Source organism: Leptopilina heterotoma, unplaced genomic scaffold, assembly GCF_015476425.1.
Source record: "Leptopilina heterotoma isolate Lh14 unplaced genomic scaffold, ASM1547642v1 Lhet_47, whole genome shotgun sequence".
Classification (NCBI taxonomy): domain Eukaryota; kingdom Metazoa; phylum Arthropoda; class Insecta; order Hymenoptera; family Figitidae; genus Leptopilina; species Leptopilina heterotoma.
This window is the reverse complement of record NW_025111098.1, coordinates 3,139,016-3,159,416: the sequence shown is the minus strand read 5'-3', so window position 1 is coordinate 3,159,416 and position 20,401 is coordinate 3,139,016. Positions and strand designations below refer to the sequence as shown.

At 30.7% G+C, this 20,401-nt stretch overlaps 1 protein-coding gene across 1 annotated transcript; it reads left to right on the top strand.

Annotated features, from left to right (window-relative positions):
* The first annotated feature begins 5,843 nt into the window (after positions 1 to 5,843).
* On the top strand, positions 5,844 to 19,311 carry LOC122507469 (protein PFC0760c-like). The gene is made up of 6 exons (XM_043620193.1): positions 5,844 to 6,002; positions 6,898 to 6,989; positions 10,808 to 10,984; positions 13,596 to 13,685; positions 16,952 to 17,120; positions 17,762 to 19,311. Exons 2-6 carry the CDS (start codon positions 6,914 to 6,916, stop codon positions 19,038 to 19,040), a joined length of 1,791 nt encoding a protein of 596 aa, XP_043476128.1. The 5' UTR covers positions 5,844 to 6,002; positions 6,898 to 6,913; the 3' UTR covers positions 19,041 to 19,311.
* The last annotated feature ends 1,090 nt before the right edge of the window (positions 19,312 to 20,401 follow it).

Here is a 20,401-nt window from a genome sequence, read left to right as displayed (position 1 = left end):
CAGATAAGATTTTCAAAAGTTGTTGTGTCTACAACATTTTGGTCTACAGACGGACATACATACAGACAGACGGACTCGCCGGACCATGTTTTTCGGGTTCAGGGGACCCCAAAACGTAAAGATTTCATAAAATTAGCAAAAGTCAATTTTCGACCAAAACTAATACTTTCTTATGTGATGAGAATGTAATATTCTTAATTTAAGAATATATACTATAAAATTACCGATAAATGTTGCAAGTATTGTTTTAATATTTGTGTACGGAACCCACCATTGCAGTGCGAGTACAACTCGCACTTGTCCAATTTTTTTTAACACTTGATGTTGTTAATTAGAAATTGTTTTTTTTACTGGATTGGTGGGAAGCAATTCCAATTCACATATGCATGAAGGGAGACGGGTACTTAGTGATGAGAGCCTACTGTAATACCATAGAGATTTTTTTTTGTGCAGACGTGGTGTTTTTAAAATAAATTAATACTTCGCTAAAATGTAGTACATGACCCACCTTTAAACGTGACAAAGCAGTTTGATTTTTACTTTTCACAATTTTTACTTTTTACAATATACTAGGTTATGTAAGTATTTATACAAGGAAAATCTTTGTTCAGGAATTATTCCAAAATTTATTCAAGAATTGAGGATATATGGGAAAAAACTGTAAATGCTGCAGAAACGTAAGTTGAAACATTATTTTTAAATGTTTCGAGAAGAACTGTAGTTAATTTCAGGACAACTTGTTGAATTTTCATAAAGAATTACAAATAACTGCGGTTCAATAATATCGAAAAATGTGAACTTAAGGTAAAAAAATTTGCTTGCGTGAGTACTCGAACTTGAGACAAGATCTTCGCATTATGCCACCCGGATATAGAACGCGTTATGATATTTGGTTGGTTGGTTTTGGTTATTGGCCTTTTAGTCCGCGAAGGTCAAATAGCCACGTTATGATATTATATGTATAGGGATCATACCTATATATTTATAACGCAAAGAGACGCTACATGCTATCAATTTCTATCAGAACTATCTATCATTCAAGGTGGATGCTCACTGGTACACAAACATTGCATGGAAAGTTATTTTCAACCATAAGTTTATTAGGATTTTATGTTTTATTTTTTGAGAACTATTTTTTACAATAACTAGCTCCTCCGACGGCCGCAAGCGGCCGTCTACGGTGCTAGTTTTTATATGTCCATTGTCCAAGTCCATTATTTCATTAATAATAATATTCAAATTTTTTCAGTTAATAATTTGCTTATTTATATTTGAAATGTTGACGTTTTTTTCGACAATGCAAAATAAGATTTATTCACTGAGAAAACTGGAGAGTCAAATTCAGAGGTTCAAAAAGTGTATGTTTCCTTTGCTTATGAAGAGAGTTGAATAGTCCTTCTAAAATAAATTTTGAATTGATAATGGAAATCTACTTGTATATTCTCTCCCATTATATCTGAGGGTTAAAAGTTGCGCAGAAAATGTGTACGATCTGATGCGCGCGAAATTATTTTTCTGACATTTTATGTATTTAATTTAGGGGTTAGGTTGCCATATTTATTCATTTCGCGCCGGATAAGGAAGGGATTTCTCAAGATGGTTAATTTGTCCCTCTGTTATAAACTCATTTTCCCTCCAAGAGAAATGGCACGAATATCTGTCAATGGTGTATTTGAACATTTAGATTGTTATCCAATAGCTAACTCTCAAATATCAACGATTTGTCCCTCCAGATGTTTAGTCCAATAAACCAGTTTTCTCAGTGTTATGAGTACTTTCTCTTAACAAAAATAAAATTTATATATTCGCGCTCTTTTTAAATAACATACGACTGCAGCGCCACCTTCACATGTATAAACAATTTTAAAAACACCCTTCTATTAAGATTTTACATTCTCATTGCCCATTCTTTACTTCGATACTTTTCGATACATTCGACCTTTCCACTCCATGTCTTTTTTAAGAAAGGATAAAAATCAATTTTATTTTCTTTATTGATTTTAATATTGCACAAAATAGTTCTTAAAAAATAAAACATAAAAACCTAATAAACATTATGGTTGAAAACTTTATTTAACCACTTCACTGGCAGGGCGTTCTAAATGGCGTTCCACGCGCCGAGGCCCAGACTGGCAAAAACACCGAAATGGCGTTCCTAATAAAACTTTATTTTTTAAGAGTGTACACTACTTTTAACTTGTACAAAGCAATATTTCTATATTTTAGACACCAGGGAACAATATTATTACAATAAAAGTTTAAGTTTTTGAGATTTTCAGTGTTTCTTCGAACGTTGAAATACTTCATTTTTACCACTTTTAAACAAATGGCGTTCCACTTTCTTTCAATTTTTAGGCAGTAAAACTCATATTTTTTATTTAAAAAAATGTATTTATATACAATAATATAATAATTTAATGCAATAATTATAACAATAATAGTAATTGATATTATTAATAATTATTATATTTTATTTATCAATTATTTATATTTATTTTTTATTTATTACATTATTATTATTATAATATAATATTGTATATAAATACATTTTTTTAAAATAAAAAATATGAGTTTTACTGCGTAAAAATTGAAAAAAAGTGGAACGCCATTTGTTTAAAAGTGGTAAAAATGAAGTATTTCAACGTTCGAAGAAACATTGAAAATCTCAAAAACTGAAACTTTTATTGTGATAATATTGTTCCCTGATGTCTAAACTATAGAAATATTGCTTTGTAGAAGTTAAAAGTAGTGTACACTCTTAAAAAATAAAGTTTTATTAGGAACGCCATTTCGGTGTTTTTGCCAGTCTGGGCCTCGGCGCGTGGAACGCCATTTGGAACGCCCTGCCAGTGAAGTGGTTAAGCAAAGATATTTAAAAAATTAGACTCTATCCCATACTACGCTTTTTATACAATGTTTATACACCAATGAGCATCCATCTTGAATAACCTTATTCTTCGGTGCGCAATGCCTTTGATATTCAGTCGCGGCATCAAGAACAATTATTTCGAACTTCGAAGTCATTACAAAAACACCTGAAATTGTTTATTGAATATTGAACTTTTCTGAAAAAAATATCTAATTTTTCCGTGCAATAAATTGTTTTACCTACACTACAAAACAATTACATTTTATGAATATTAAGAGATTTAAAATGTTTGGTTGGCCGAACTCTGGTACACGATTGTCTCAACGCCCAGGCGCGAGCTGACAGTGAGTTCAGGCTTTACGAAGCTTGATTGAGACTTGGTCAGTATTGGTTGAAGATTGGTGGGACAGCGAAAGCAAGGCTACTTGAGTCCGGAATAGTAACATCGATGTAAACCTGACGCTCAGTCTTTGTTGAAGACTGGCGTTCAATCTTCAATCAATGCTGCGGAAACCGAAAGCAGGACTGAACAAGACTGCTTCCACTGTTCCCAAATTTACACGCTTCTCACGCGTTCATTCAATATAACGTGAATATATTAATTATTATTATTAATAATAAACAGTATTGTTATTAATATATATGTATTTACATATTTAATGACAATAAGTTATTATTATAATAATTATATTATTTTCATATAAATATTATATGACTAACAATAAATGTCATTTAACATAATAATATTGAAAAATAATTTTAGCAAAAAAAAAAAACACAATTTGTGATAATTTGTACATTTTTTAACTTCATTTTTGACAGACTTTTAATATTATTTACAAACAAGTTCACAAGTTTTTATTCACAACACTTATTAATTATACAGATTAAATAGTAATTTTATTATTTTATGTAACCGCTTATAATGAAAAAATCCGCTCGCATGTGGGATCGAACTCACGTCCCCCCGCCCCAAACGCATTCCGGAAGTCCTAGACGCAACCACTTAATCCGCACGGCCACTGAGTCTCGATGAGACCTCGGGCTAATGTAATATATTAATGCCAGTGCCGTATACTTTGTTACTTATAAGGGCAAAGTGAAAACTATGACTAAAAATTTTACACATACTAATCCTGAATTATTTTAATTATTAAAAATGAATAATAAATAATTCATAATAAAATTGTAATCATTACAAAATTCAACTTTTAAAACATTTTACAATTAAAAATATTTAATGGATAATTTAATAAACATCGATAAATAATTGATATTTTTTATTATTCAGTAACAAAATTATTAACATTTATTATTAGATATATTAATAATATATTATGTAAATAAATATAATTTGGAATAATAATGAATTATAATGTTAAATATTATAATTATTATTAATTATAATAATATTTATTAATTGAATAATAATTATTAAAATTATAATAATTAATAAATAAATAAATAATAATTAATTAAATTAATATTAAAAGTTAACATAATTAATAAAATGATTAAATATGATGCAGTGTCAGGAATATTTATTGCACATTTTAATTATTATTTATTAATTATCTATAATAATTTTGAAAACATTTATAAAAAAAAATTTTCCATTTAACTTTCTTTAAATATGAATGTTACAATTAATAATATATTTATTTATCAATTGATAACTTAATGTTAATTATTATTATTATTATTTGAAACAATTATTATAATTATAATTATTATAATATTATTTAATTAAGTGAACACGGTAATAAATAAAGATAAACTGAATATTGAGTAAAGATTGATTCAAGCTTGAATCAAGATTAGATGTTCGAGCTTCACTCATAAAGACTGACCGAGTCTTGAATCGAGCATGGGACGAGCATTGGGTCCAATGTTGAACCAATATTGAACTAATATTGATTGACAGTGATGTAAAGACTGCTTCTACTGTGAGTTACCCACACTGAGCGTTCAAGACTCAATCAACCTTTAATTTTAATCTATCGTCAGCATTGGTCTTTCGCGCCTGGGCGGTTGGAAAAACTTGGGAAAAATAATAATAGAAGGTTAAAAAGTTTTTTTTTGCACGATGGTTGGCAAAACTCCGTGGAATTTAGTTTAAGAGATTTAAAATTTTTGGTTAGGTTGAGGGTTCGATCCCAGCGAGCGTTAGATATTTTCTAAAATGCATGCATTTAAGAATAATATACATCTGGGGAAAGGTAAGAATTTTCCAAATGTTTGCAAGATTGCGTCTAATTTATAGAAATAAGCTGTATAAATATTATAAATTAATTAGTAAATTAAATAAAAAGTATAAGTATATTTATAATTCTTCCTACTTTGACAATACTGAGGAAAATGGTAGTCACTCTTGGGGAATAATAATCAAATAAAATATAATTTAATTTAAAAAGATTTGAATTTAATTAAAATTGTGCTTATTTCTAAATCAAGTTTTATATTTATAAATAAAGTTCGTAAAACTAAATTTGTTTCTTATCAAAAGTAAAAATTCTTAAAATGTAGCAATCTTAAGGTATCTGAAAATATAATCCCTTTACTGTAAATTGCGATCTCAAAGTTTAAAAACTAGATTTAAATCTTCATAAAATATTCTTTGTGAAAAAATTGTATGTAAAATGATTGGAAAGGCATCTAACGATATTATATATGTTTATGGTTATTAGAATATTTTATGTTTGCTGATATTTTAGGTTTTTAAAAATGTAAAGAATTACTTTAAAAGGCTTTTGGTATTTAACTTTATGATTTAAAACATAAGTTATAATTTAATTTTTACAAACATTTAAATTTAATAATTTTTTGAAAATTTTCAATATTTTTACTATGTTATCACAAGAATTTTAATATTTATTAGAATTTTTAAAGAATAACAGGTTTCACCTGAACTGATGTAACAGGTATAGTGGTAACTTGACCGACTTTTGAAAATCATGCCTGTAGAATAAAGTTGACGGAACCTCCAGTTGGACATTGACCTTGCTAACATTAAGGCGTTAGATAGTAACATACATTATTAGTATCATTTTTAAATTTATAAGTAACATTTGAAACAATAATTTTTAAAAAGAAAAAACCATCATTTCATAATTATTGTAATCTTAATACATTGGTAAGAAAACATATGTTAATTAATTTTAATATAATATATATATATATATATATATATATATATATATATTGAGAAATTATATAAATATTAGTAAAATTTGAAATCTTTAACAATAAAAATTTTGTAAATGGTAAATAAAAAAGACCATTTTAAACAAATTTTCTGCTTCTCATTTTGTAATGTTTAAAGTTTGAAAATCAATCGCAGATCTTTCTTTAAAATACAAATAATAACAATAATTAATATAAACAAAATTAAAGAAAATGGGATTTTTGTGTATAAACGTTTATCCGAATTTCAATAAAATTTCCTTGTCGATGATTATGAACGGAAAATCAATTTAAAAATGTCACCATTTTATTTATTATAATTGAATGAATTCGTTCCACTTTTGTTGTAAAATTAAGTTTTGAAAAGTTGCTGTCATATTGTAGATAAAATATATTCATTCAGTTTTCACGTTTAAAAGTATGAATTTGAGGTCAACCCGACCTCAAATAATTGTCGATCCGAGCCGCCATCGACGGTTCGGAAGCAGATACTAATTAGTGTTTAAAACAGCTTTATAGGAGCTTCTGTAAGCTGCACACAGTTAGGAAACAGACAAAAAAATTTCTAAAAATCAATGTAAACTATCATACACACTTGAAACAAGCACGTCAAGCAACAATGAGTAATATTTTCATGACACCAATATAAAGTATGTAGTATGTACATATACTATACGTACTATGTACGTTCAAAAAAATATATTTTTCAAACTAATAAAATATTACATTAAGTTGTATCTAAATCTGCTTATTATTATTATTATTATTATAAGTTGATATTGATCCTGTTAAATTCAGTTCAAATTTATGTCATTTGTAAATAACTCAAAAATTTTACTTTTCAGAACATATTTCAAAAGGATGAAACTATCATCAATTTTAGAACTACTAATAATACTTCTTCTCATCGCATTTGCTGCTTACGCGAGAGTAATAGGTATGAAAAATGTTATTATTTATTTGCACCTTTAATTTTAAAATAGGTATGTTATGATTGTAGTGAGGAGGAGATTAGGAAAATTGAGAGGACGCCCATAAAGCACCCTAAAAATTGTCTTGCAAAGCAAGCTGTTGCTATATTGTCAACCTTGCACAAATCTTGTCACAATATTGCGCATCTGGTTAAAGACTCCAAATCTGAATCAGTAAAATAATTTTACTGATATCAATTTAATATACGATTTTTCTTCAATTCCACTGATACATAAAAAATGATCCATACTCAGTGACATTTTCACTGAAATTCAGATTTAAAGTGTATAAACAGGGTATTTATTTTATTCTTTTGAAAACTTCAATATAGTTTATAGTTAAAATTTAAATAATAGTTTTATTAAGGTCGATACCCAGGCAGAAAAGTTGGAGATGTGCCAGCACTAACGACCGGCATGGTACCGAACCGGTTGTAAAGTCGGACTTATGCCGGTACCGGCAAAAAGGTACCGGGCCTGATATGAAATAAATACCGGCCCAGTACCGGCCCGGTGGTAAATGTGGATTTGTACCGGTACTGGTAGTGTGTACCGGGCCGGTTGATAAAAAATATCTGGCCCAGCACCGGCCCGGTACTATAATTTACTTCTGTTTTTATACCGCCGAAGAAGATTTGCCGGTGATAATTTTTTTACCGGCCCAGCACCGGCGTAGCACCGGCCCGGTACTGTCATTTCGCTCTGTTTTATACCGCCGAAGGAGATTTGCCGGTGATAATATATTTACCGGCCCAGCGCCGGCCCGGTACTACTATTTGGTTTTGTTTTTATACGGACGAAGGAGATTTGCCGGTGATAATATTTGTACCGGCCCAGCACCGGCCCGGTACCACCATTTGGTTTTGTTTTTATACGAACGAAGGAGATTTGCCGGTGATAATATTTGAGCCGGCCCAGCACCCGCCCAGCACAAAAATTTACCTAATACTTTCTACTGTCACAGAAGTTTTGCCGACAAAAAATATTATTACTGGCCCAGTGTCGTCCCGGTTGTTTGCTAATGTTAAACTAGCAGAAAAAGAATTAAAGAAGAGGAAAAAAAATTCGAAAATTAATTTATTAATTAATTTAATAATTTAATTATTAATAATAAATTAATTAGTTAGTTATGCCGGCAATTATATTAAGACCGAGTAGGTTGCTTATTGGTGCCGGCCCGGTATTTAGCCGGTAAATAGGGCGGTTATTATTATTTATAATTACTATTTTTATTTATTTATTTTTAATGATTTAAATTGAATTAAAATAAATTAGAAAATACAAATACTGGCCCGGTACTGCTGCCAGGTGGAATGTCGGTTGAACTTTATAAGCTCACTTTGCATTTACTTTCCATATGCAGGTTTAGGTTAGCGGATGTGGTGTCGACTTTGCAGCCTCAGGGTCCTGAGTTCAATTCCTCGAATCTTCAGATTTTTCTATAATTGTTTATGTTTCTCTGTTTCAGCATTTAATATATTTACTGTTTTCAATTTAAAATTAATAATGACATTGATAATAATAATAATAATTAAACAATTAATCAGACTGAAATGTAATTTTTTTAACCGGCCCGGTACCACACCGGTTGTTTTTTTAGTGCCGGCGCGGTACGGTTGCCGGATACCTACCGAAGTTATCATCTGGCAATTTACCGGTACTGCGCCGGTGGAATGAACAGAATTATGCCGGTACTGGACCAGTACCTAGCCGGTTGTGCAGCCGGTAATAAACCGGCACTAAATGCCTTCCAACAATAACCCGGCCAGTACCGCCCCGGTGGACAATTCGGTACCGGCCCGGTACGTATGCCGGATACCTGCCGCAGTTATCATCCGGCAATTTGCCGGTACCGAGACGGTAAAAATTACGGTCTTATGCCGGTACCGCCCCGGCACTTATAATCCGCCGTTTGTACCAGGCCGGTACCATCCCGGTCGTCAATTTCTACCTGGGTTAACACGTAAGAAAATATTTGTAATTATTTTCTTGTCTCAAATTAATCAGAGAAACATATTAGATCGGCGTTTTACATTTTTTATAATGTCACGCAATTTCACATGTAAAAATACATTGTGTCACGGTTAGTATTTACCCCCCCCCCCAAACGTGACATCATTTGTGAACGCTCTCTTATCGCAGGGGGCGTCTAACGGACCCAGGGGGGATATATGGCCAAATGCAGACCTTTCGTATTTTCGATCTGATTAATTTATTATTTATTATAGGTATATAGTCCATACATATATGTTAATGATAAAATAGTAATAGTGTAGAAAAATCGAATAGTCAATTAAAAATATTAATATTTGTTGAATTTAGATGTAATTTTCAAAAGGAGGGGGGCTCTATCCGCAATTTACCCTACTGCCGACAAATTTAAAAAAGGCACTAGGACTAGGTACATATTTTATAGAAAATGAGTTCTTTATACCGTTATGAATTCGTAATAAAAAGACGAATCTAGTAGTCGTATTGGTAATGGAGAATTTTAGTTAGATTAGTAGATAATTAGCGGTTAATTAAACTATCTACAGAGATTTGAGAGAAATATTTTTTAAAGTGTCACTACAGTAGGATCTTTCAATAGTGCAGTTCTGAACAGTGCAGTCATTAGTGAGTTGAGTAGACAAGGGGTTTCGGGAGGCAAAGGAAAACTGTGACTTCAAATACAGTGCCGTCGCTCATTTTATTATTTATAGTATCATTTAGTGGTGCCCGGTATTTAGTAGTGGGGGCAGTGGCGGAACTACCATAGGGCAAACCGGGCGAAATCCCGGGGCCCCGCGATTAAGACGATTTAATTATAAAACTTAGATTATTATTAATTTTTTAAATTATTTTATTTATTTATTATATTTATTATTATTTTTCATTTTATTAAATTAATAAATTATTATTGATATTTAATATGAACATATTTGGAACTAAAAATCTTGTTTAAATAAATTCTAAAGATAAAATTTTTACTTTAATATATATTGTAATCATTCTATTGTCAAATTGTTATAATAAATTATACTAAAATTTTTATTTATGACTTTGAGTAAATATACTTTAAGCTTGTTATCTAGTCTCAACATTCTTCCATAAATATTTCTTACGACTAGAAAAAATTAATAAATGTTTTGAAAGAAAATCATGAGTAATTTTATTACTGCTGTAAGGTATTTGGTAGGTATTTCCCACTGTTAATCAAATTTCATTTCTACTAGTGGGCCCCGAGGCTTTACTCGCCCCAGGGCCCCGGCCTCTCTTGTTACGCTACTGAGTGGGGGACCTTTGATTTTCTTATGACACGGAACTGAATGTTTTAGTTTTGGCTTGCTTCCAACAGTGCATAATATTCCCGACAACTGCACTATTGAAAGATTCTACTGTATCTGCAGAAAGAGACGACCAATCTACAAAATTTTCAGGATTTTCAATCAACTTGACCACTTAAATCCTGATTCATTATTATTTTTAATAATTTTATTAATTTTACCAAAAATATAATAAACGGGTAAATTTTGAGAAAATATTTCTTATGCATAATATTTTCTGTTGTGGCTATTTGGCAAGTTTCAGATAAAATATATATTTTTTGCGTATAATCGTATTCGTAATGAACAAGACGTTCGTTCTGAAGAACTATTCATTCCCTTTCCCTTCCCTCTTCTCTTGACTAACAAAAAGTAAATTCACAAGCAGAACTACTAAATTATCAAGATATTTAGGTTGAACACTATCATTATTTTGACAGTCCATTCTCTCCGTGAAATTAATAAAATTCTTCTTCCAGATCATGAAATTTCGGCAAACGGAAGAATAAACAATCAATTGCAAAATACTTTAGGAGTACCATTATCATCTATTAAACAAGCAACTGACAGTGTTAACAAATATTGTGTTTGCAATGAAAAGATTTGTAACTGTTGCAAAGATTTTCATATTCCTCTTGTTGGAGTGAATGGACCAGGTAATTAATATTCTTTAATATTACATTTAAAAACAATATAATGCCAAAAACTAAATTATTTATTTAACCCTTAAGATACTCACAGAGGACATAGAAACAACTGGGTGTGATTTTTATTGCGTGTAAAATTACACAGGTCAACAAAAAAAGACTTACTTTTTTTTATGAGATAGCGGAATGGTTTCCTATGTATTTTTGGACGCTGAACACGATCCCGACTTCCAAATTTGCCCATCACGTCAGGATTTTGAGAAAAGTGGGGGTAAAGACCCCAAAAACGCTTTTTTGAGGATTTTCAACATTTCTTTTCTCTTTAACCTGACGTGCTAGAGACTTCCACAAGGTCTTAAATTAAAGCTTGTAATGTGCACTACAAGACCAATATCCATAAAATAAAAAAAAATTAAATTTTTTTTCAAAAAATGGGGTTGAAGACACCAAAAATTTGTGTTTTTGGATTGCTTTAATAGACTTCTTGCAATCGCTTGGATTCGCTTGAAAATGGGTACTTGGGGTTTTTGGGGTCGCTGATTACGAATCCAATATTTGTTTGCAAAAATTTAAAACGGCGAAACCAAGATGGCAGATGTAAGAATAAAGAATTGCTTGGATTCGCTTGAAAATTGTTATTTCAGGGTTTTTGGGGTCGCTGATTACGAATCCGCCATTTTTAATTTTTGCAAACTAATATCGGATTCGTAATCAGCGACCCCAAAAACCCCAAGTAACCATTTTCATGCGAATCCAAGCAATTGCAAAAAGTCTATTAAAGCAATCCAAAAACACAAATTTTTGGTGTCTTCAATCCCATTTTTTGAAAAAAATTTTAATTTTTTTTTATTTTATGGATATTGGTCTTTTAGTGCACATTACAAGCTTTAATTTAAGACCTTGTGGAAGTCTCTAGCACGTCAGGTTAAAGAGAAAATAAATGTTGAAATTCCTCAAAAAAGCGTTTTTGGGGTCTTTACCCCCACTTTTCTCAAAATCCTGACGTGATGGGCAATTTTGTAAGTCGGGATCGTGTTCAGCGTCCAAAAATACATAGGAAACCATTCAGCTATCTCAAAAAAAAAAGTAAGTCTTTTTTTGTTGACCTGTGTTATCCACCCAAGCAGCACGTAATATTACCTTAATATCACTGTATTATTACATTGGGACAATACATTTTCTGAATTTTAAAATTAACCCAATCCGAAAATGTTGCTTTCTCGAATTCAAGAAACGACACCCCAATTAGAAAAACCCAACCACCTATTTCTTTTTTACAGGGAATTCCAAACCAATAAATAAGTAAGACTTTAATTTCAAACTGTATTTCAAATATCTGAGTACTCGAATTAATTCATTCGCTGTATATAATTCAACTGTATGAAATTAAACGTTTACATTTTTTAATTTTGTTAGTATACAGTTTAACTGTATGCAATTTTAGAAGTTAATGATATTTCAAGGGCATTCTGTTTTACTGCATAGAATTTAATATTAAACATTATATAAAGTTAATTAGTATAAAGTCGAATTGTTTACGGTCAAACATATAAAATGTTATTCAAACGCAAGTATTTCAACTGTGGAGAGTTTAATAAGAAAATTATGCCATAAAAATTTGTATAATGTCAAACCGTATTCAATCACATATACAGTTAATTGTGTATTCAGTTAAAATTTGCAGAGTCAAATCCGCCCCGATTCTTTTTAAATTGTTGACATTTTTTATTTATAAATATTTTTATTGAATGTTATTATTCGTTGAATAATTCTTTCATATTTCTGCTTTTTCTGAACCCTAGTGGTGTGTGAAGAGTGGCCGATCGACAAGCTCAAGCACCTTTATTTTAGTAGTACACGGAAAAAATTTAGGCACGTCAGCTGTACATGGTGTGTCAAAATTACTTGTACATTCATTTTGAACGCCATCTGTGCTAGTTTTGCGCAACAGGCGTACACTATGTACAGCGTTTGTGCCAAACTTTACGTCTGCTCTCTCGAAAATGCACCGCAGACGTACATAGTGAAATGCTCTTCTGCTGTCACTGACTTTTCGCATCTGACGTCCCAAAATTTTTTCCGTATACGTATGAAATTTCTCAAAGATATCAGTAAAGTACCCACGAAGCCTTTCCTCCTTTGGTTGATTCATAATGTTTTCCTTAGATAACACATTTTGACAATTTATTTTTATGTCGTTTGTAGCTATAACTATCCTGGCAAGAGCACTAAAAATGTTACTGTCTAATTTATTAAAAGATTCATTTTACTTAAATATCCTCTGTGAGTGACAATTAATTATCAAAAGTAAAAATAAAACAGTTACAAAGTGGGAATAAGGGTGCAGTCCCATGCTGAGCAGAAAACAGAATGCAAAGCAGAATTTTGTGAGTGCAAGAGAGATAGTCAGATATCACTATCCTTTCCACTCTCACGAAATTCTGCTTTGCATTGTGTTTTCTGCTCAACATGGGACCGTACCCACAGACTGAATTGCTAAAACTTTTTGCGATTCATGTTGAATATGAATCTTATAAAACTTAATTGTTTTGCTTTGAGTGAACTACTGATCATCAATTATTTCCCGTATGAATTGATGCAATAACTGTTCAATTTTCAGGTTGTGCGTCTTTGCAGTATCTTCGAGATGACAATTTAGCAATTCAATTAAGCTTTGGTGAAAATATATTAACAAATACAATAGTGAATGGTAAGTTCTAATAATATGAGAAAATATTTCTTTATAATGCACAAAAATAGTTGATGGTCATTCTAGTTGATACTGTTTAATGTTATTACCAGAGATGTTAACTATTTCAAATAAATCTATTTCAAATGCAAAATAGAAAATGCAAAATGCCTATTTTCATTTTACATTTTAAATGCATTTGCCGAAAACCATTTTGCATTTTGATTTGAAATGGTTTTTTTCATTATTTTGTATTTGAAAATGCAAAATATAAGAAAATTTTTTTTATATTGTAGCAATTTTTTCTTTTAAGGAGATTCTTCGGCTAATTCATTTTCTTTTAAATTTTACCAAACTTTATGGGATAATATTCATTTTTACATACTAAAAACGGAAATTTTTAGGATCAAAGTTTCAATATTTACATAGGATTTCACATCAAGCATTCGAAAATGAGATATTTTATTCAATTGCTGACAAAGTTTTCTTACAATTTTTTCAAAAAAGTAGTTTATTGTATAAAGTCAAATTAATAGAATAATATATAAAACAGTTTCATAAGGGATACAATATTATTTTATGGAAAAATCAAAAAGTTACGTAAAAATAAAGTTCATTTTAAAAAAAGCATTTTATTTTGTAAAACCATTTTGAAAATGCGTATTTTCTATTTTGCATTTGAAATAACTTTTTGAAAACTATTTTATATTTTATATTTGAAATACTTTTTGTGATACCATTTAGTATTTAGCATTTTAAATAGGTTTTGAGACCCATTTTTAACATCTCTGGTTATTACTAATTATTTCGCTAAGCCAGAACTGTCTCAAGTTCAGTAGCTAAACATGTATATTTTGCACATCTCAGTAAAAAAAGCAGAATTGGAAGAGAGCGAATCCCTGGTAAAAATTTCGGACTAATTACGGATTAAATACGGACAGATTAGTCCGAAAAATGTATGAAAAAGGTACGAAAATGAACCGCGTTAGTCTGATATCAATCCGAACGAAAACCTGAATCCGAAAACACTCCGGAGTAATCCTGAATGTCTACGAATTCAGTCCGTAATTAGTCTGCAACAATCCGAATTTATGACCGATGAAGAATTCTTCTAAAATAAGTACGGAATTATCCGAAATCAATATGTAAAAAATAAGAAATCAGTCCAAAAACAATCCGAATTTAATTTCGTTAAAAAAAACTTAATCCGCAAAATGTCCGGAGCAATCCGAACTCTGTAAGCAAGAAATCCGATATTAGTCCGCAACAATTTGAAATTAAGTTTGGCAAAATCCTATTCCGAAACAAGTACGAAACAATCCGAAATTATGTCCGTTCAAAAATTTATCTAAAATAAATACGGAATAATCCGCAATCAATATGTAAAGAATACGAAATCAGTCGGCAATAATCCGAATTTAGTCCAGTAAAAAGATTTTCATCCAAAACAAGTATGGAACAATCCAAAATCTGTATGCAAAGAATCCGGTAATAGTCAGCGGCAATCCGAATAATATCCTATCAAAACACCCCAGTCCGAATATAAGTCTTATAATATATAATAATATGGAATTTTTAAATATGTACAATTCACAGACAGTCCACAGACAAATAAATTCAAACCAGAATTATAATTTCGTTTGACAAAAATCTGACCATAACCAGATTAATTCCGGACTTAATCGGACTAATTTCTCATTTGCCTAACATCGGACTAATTTCGGATTCACTATGGTTATACACAAACCGCATTGAGTTTGGATTTATACGGACTAATTTCGAGTGACAAAAACCTGATCATAAGCAGACTGTTTCGGATTAGCTGCGGATTCACTGGTTAAACCAACCGGATTACTTCTGCATTTACTCGTTGTATATGATCTAAATAACTTTAGACTAAACCGGACTAATTACTGATTCAATAGTTATAAAAAAACTTGATTGATTTCAAATTTAATTAAGGGTAAAAAAAACTCCACAATAAACCGTACTGTTGTGGACGAATTCCGGATTAGTCCAAAATCAGTCCGACTTTTTATCCAAGGTATTTACTTATGGTAAATATAATATTTACTTCTGAAGTTAATTTGTTTTTACAAATTTACATATTTTACAAATTAACACTGATGTGTTAGTTTTTTGTCATTTCTTTTTGTGGTACCTACTTTATAAATTCTATTATGAATTTGAACTCCCATGCGAGCGTGGTATAGTGTATTCGATTTCGGTACGATATAATGTTGGATAGGTGTAGGTTCGAATCCCCAAACGTTAGAAATTTTAAGTTAATGTAAATAAAATTGCGATAGGTAAATCGAAAAATATGTTGAATATACCATAAAGTAATAATAATTAATATGTGTAACTTGTATAATTATTTTTTATTAACATTCACTAAATTGTCCGGACTAATTTTTGACTGCTTCGGATTAATTCTGGATTCAGGATTCACTAGTTGTATACAAACCGTATTGATCTCAGATTTATCCGGACTAATTCCGGATGACAAAAACCTGACCATAAACCGCACTGTTTCGGACAAATTTCGGATTTGTCCGAAATCTATCCGGTTTTTTAACCAGGGATAGTATTGGCGGTAAGTTTCTGCCAATACGTTTTCGCGTGAAAACCGTATTGGGGGCATTCTGTCAATCTTGCTTTTTCACCGTCAATTCTATCCTCTTGAATCTTTTGATTTCACGTTTATTGACTCGACTTGAGTGTGTACTGTTGATCAATTACCACATGATTTAAGGAGCTTTCGACGTTCGCGCTGGGGGTGCTGTGAGTATAAGTCACAGCGCTAATCTAGAATATACTCGAAATCATATCGTAATAGACCAACAGTTTGTCAAATTTCATTTATTTACATTTTAACAAAATTTTATATTTCTGTTCGTTATCAGTTTTAATCAATCAGTCTTTTTGATTAAAATGCCAAATCGAGTCAATAAACGTGAAATCGAAAGATTCAAGAGGATAGAATTGACGGTGAAAAAGCAGGATTGGCAGAATCCCCCCAATACGGGTTTCACGCGAAAACGTATTGGCAGAAACTCCCCGCCAATACTATTCGCTCTCTTCCAATCCTGCTTTTCTTACTGGGATTGATTGAACAAATTTTGTTGCCTTTAATATTGATGTAATAATAGAAAAACTTTGCTTCGTATTTAATAAAATTAATTTTACAAAGTTTTGTCCACCGTCGGGACGACCCATGGGCTAGAGCTTGGCCTTTAAAAAATTTTAAGTCTTTAACTATATGTTATTTTTCAAAATTATTTCAGGCAAAAATCCAAAACCAGTTTGTGTTTTGATGCCAGGAGGGTTTTCAAAATTTTGCGGAAGAATATACTCTATCAAAAGAGAAAATGATCGCTACTTTAAAGCATGTCTTGGTTTGGAATTACAATCGGCTGCAGATCTTGAGGCTAGTTTACGTGTCAGTTGTTTCAGGTAAGTAATGTGTACCAAGGCAGTTTTCTTGCTTTTTGGATTTTTTCAAATTGCTATTGATTCAAATGTTTATTTTTCCGAGTTGTTGATGGATCGACCATTTATTTGATAGAAATTTTCGACAATTCGAATGTTCATTTTTGCGAATTATCAAAAGTTCGTTTCACTATAACAGTTTAAATATTTTCATCAATCATTTTTGTTGTTAGAAGATTTGTACAAGTCCAAATAAAACATAATGTTACCTTACTATCACTAATATTACACTGGATTTTCGTAATATTGCCTGTAATTTACAGTAATCTTACAGGAATATTAAAATGTCCGCTACATACAAATATTACATGTAATATTACCATTCAATTAAACTAAATATTACTGTAATATTACTTTTGGACTCAGAAATTTTTTCTTTTAAGTATCTCAGTTTACAATATAATATAATTAAATATTTTTATAAGCCGTAAATATATTAATAAATGTTCGAATTCTTTGTTTGTTTATAATGGCTTCAGTATATAAATTTATTTAACAAAAGTTGACGCGTTTCGATGATACTAACTTATAACCTGAATGTAAATGAACAAAAACTGTCGATTAATAATTTGTCATTTAAATTCTATTTTTACTATTAATTACAGATTTGGTCCTGATGGTTTAAAACTTCGTCCAGCTGAACCTCTTCCAACGGTAATAACTGATACGGTTAACAACAATAAAGATGATGATGAAGATGATGATATTTTTGGCTTAGGAAATTATGAAAACGACGACGATGATGATGTCGATGAAGATGATGAAGATGACGAGGATGACGATGATGATGATGATGATGATAAAAAAGATGTCAATGAAAGTAATAATGTCGAAAATTTAAATGGTCAAGAAATTAAACCAGTACTGTTAACAATACCATCAAATGAGGACGACTCTGTTAATGATGATGAGGATGATGATGAAGACGATGACTTATTAGGTTTTAGTGCTTTATTTGATATTTTCTCTAGTGATAGTGAGAGTCCGATAAAGAAAACAAAAGTTAGTACTTCAACTTTATCTACACCAACATTTACAATTCCATTTTTAACAGCAAATACTCCTCAGTCAGCATCTAATTTACTTTTAGGAGTTGAATTGCAATCATCGACTGCAATTGTCTCCAACAGTAATTCTGATATAGATGTTAGTGATGTTACTTTTAGACCAAATACATTTTACACAGATAATAATTTTAAAAATGATACATCAGTGGATGTACAAATATATATGACAAATAACACACAAGGTAATAATTTACACAGAATAAATTGTGAAATAATGTGGGATAATGAAAACATAGACATTGGGGTCAATTTAAATAATAAAATGTGTTTAAATACAAATAAAGAAAATATTAACATTGATAAGAATGCTTTCAATGCAACTTATATACCAAGGCCAATAGTTAGTGTTTTATCAGGAAATAGAAAGAAAAACGAAAAGGACAGTTTAAAAAATGATAAACACAGAAATAAATTTCATAATGAAAACCCCACTCCTCCAGCAACAAGTATTGATAATAATCATAGTGGTGTACTACAGGAAGAACTAAATGATTATGATAATCATAAAAATGACAACGACAGTAATGAAAATGAAGATTATGAAGACGATGACAGTGATAATGCTGAGGATCATAATGATGTTGATAATGATGAAGATATTGATAATGTTAATGATGAAGATGATGATAATGATGATGATGACAATGATGATGATGATGATGATGAGGAAGTTGAAGATGATGTTGAAGATGATGTTGACGTTGATAATAATAATCATAAACTTGATTATGATGTTCATGGTGATTCTGATGTTAATAGTGATGGCGATATTGCTGATATTTATAATGATGGTAAAGATGACAATGACCAATTTTAACAACATTGGTATAATACTTTTAATTTAGTTTTTAAAACCATAAAAGACAATTGACTTGATCAAAATATACAATATTAAAAATCAAACCTTTTAAATTTCACAAGGCACACAATCTACGGAATTTAAAAAAATGTATTTAATCGTCTCTAATGATTTACTTAATGTGCCTGTAGCTAAAATATTATTTTCAATTGTGATCAATTACGCGCCTTTAATAGCGAATATTTATGTTTTGTTCATTGTAAGCGGTTAACTTAAAAAAAATATTTATTTATTTATATATTTGTATATGTTCTCTTTTGTGTTGATAATAAATAATGTCTCTATAAAGAGTACTAAGAAATATTGAAATTTAGGAGAAAAATAGAATAAAGAGTAGAATTTTCGGTTTTTCAGTAGTAAACTAAAAGTGTAAAATTAAAATAAAATTTGAATTTACTATGCAATAGTTTTTTTCAGTGGTAAACTCAAACTGTTTTTAACTAACACTTTTTTCTTTTAATTTATTATAAATTTTTACTGAAACACTGATCCTTGTTAAAGTTACACAAATATATTTTTTTAAAACCACTCTGTATTATGTTTTTAAATTGCTACTTTTTGTTAAATGAGAATTTCAGTTTCGTATTTTGAGCATCAAAAACATCCAAGAAACAAGTTTTAAGAGAATTAAACTAATTTTCTAAAAAATTGTGTATGACATGAAATTAAACACGTTTTTGAGGTTCGAAAAAAATGCTGAAGTGACGAAGTAAATCTAACCTTCGATTTATGTTCAGCGCCCCCAAAAAGACATGTGAATGTGCTACTCTGGTACATCATCGAATACAGGATCATCAGGATAGAAATCAGGCAGCCTTTGTTGCCTAATCTTCCTGTCATGAGTCTTGGACAGGAAATAAGTAAGTGTGGAAGGTACTCCTGGTACAAGTGTGGAAGGTCTGCAGTCTTGTTATTGTATTGATACATCTTCTAGATGCTTTAATCCCATTGATCCATGGTCTCCTTTTCTTCATATATTAACCCTATAATAATATTTGTTATTCAGGGGGATGTTAAAATGGAATAGCCATGTAAAGTTCATCCAGTGCTCAAAACTTTATTGAATACCGGAAGAAGATCATGGTGCACCCGCGAAATTACCAAATGGTAGATCAAGTGGCTTCCTGGCTCATTTATCAGCCACCTTGTTTCCATTTATTCCCAATCAGGAATGGATGCAATTAAAACGAATCTGTCCATCCTGGTTTAGCAGGGAGACTACCGCTGAAATAAGTCGAAGAGCAATCATTGAGCACAACAGCACGGAGAGAAAAAACAGTTCCCGTTACTAGAGACTCAAGTAAATATACGTAAATAAT

Bases quoted from the DNA above. Each gene is read 5' to 3' on its own strand.
- LOC122507469 (XM_043620193.1), top strand. From the start codon at position 6,914: ATGAAACTATCATCAATTTTAGAACTACTAATAATACTTCTTCTCATC. The intron at 10,985-13,595 runs GTAATTAATATT...TTCAATTTTCAG, and splicing joins TGTTGGAGTGAATGGACCAG to GTTGTGCGTCTTTGCAGTAT. The intron at 13,686-16,951 runs GTAAGTTCTAAT...AAATTATTTCAG, and splicing joins AACAAATACAATAGTGAATG to GCAAAAATCCAAAACCAGTT.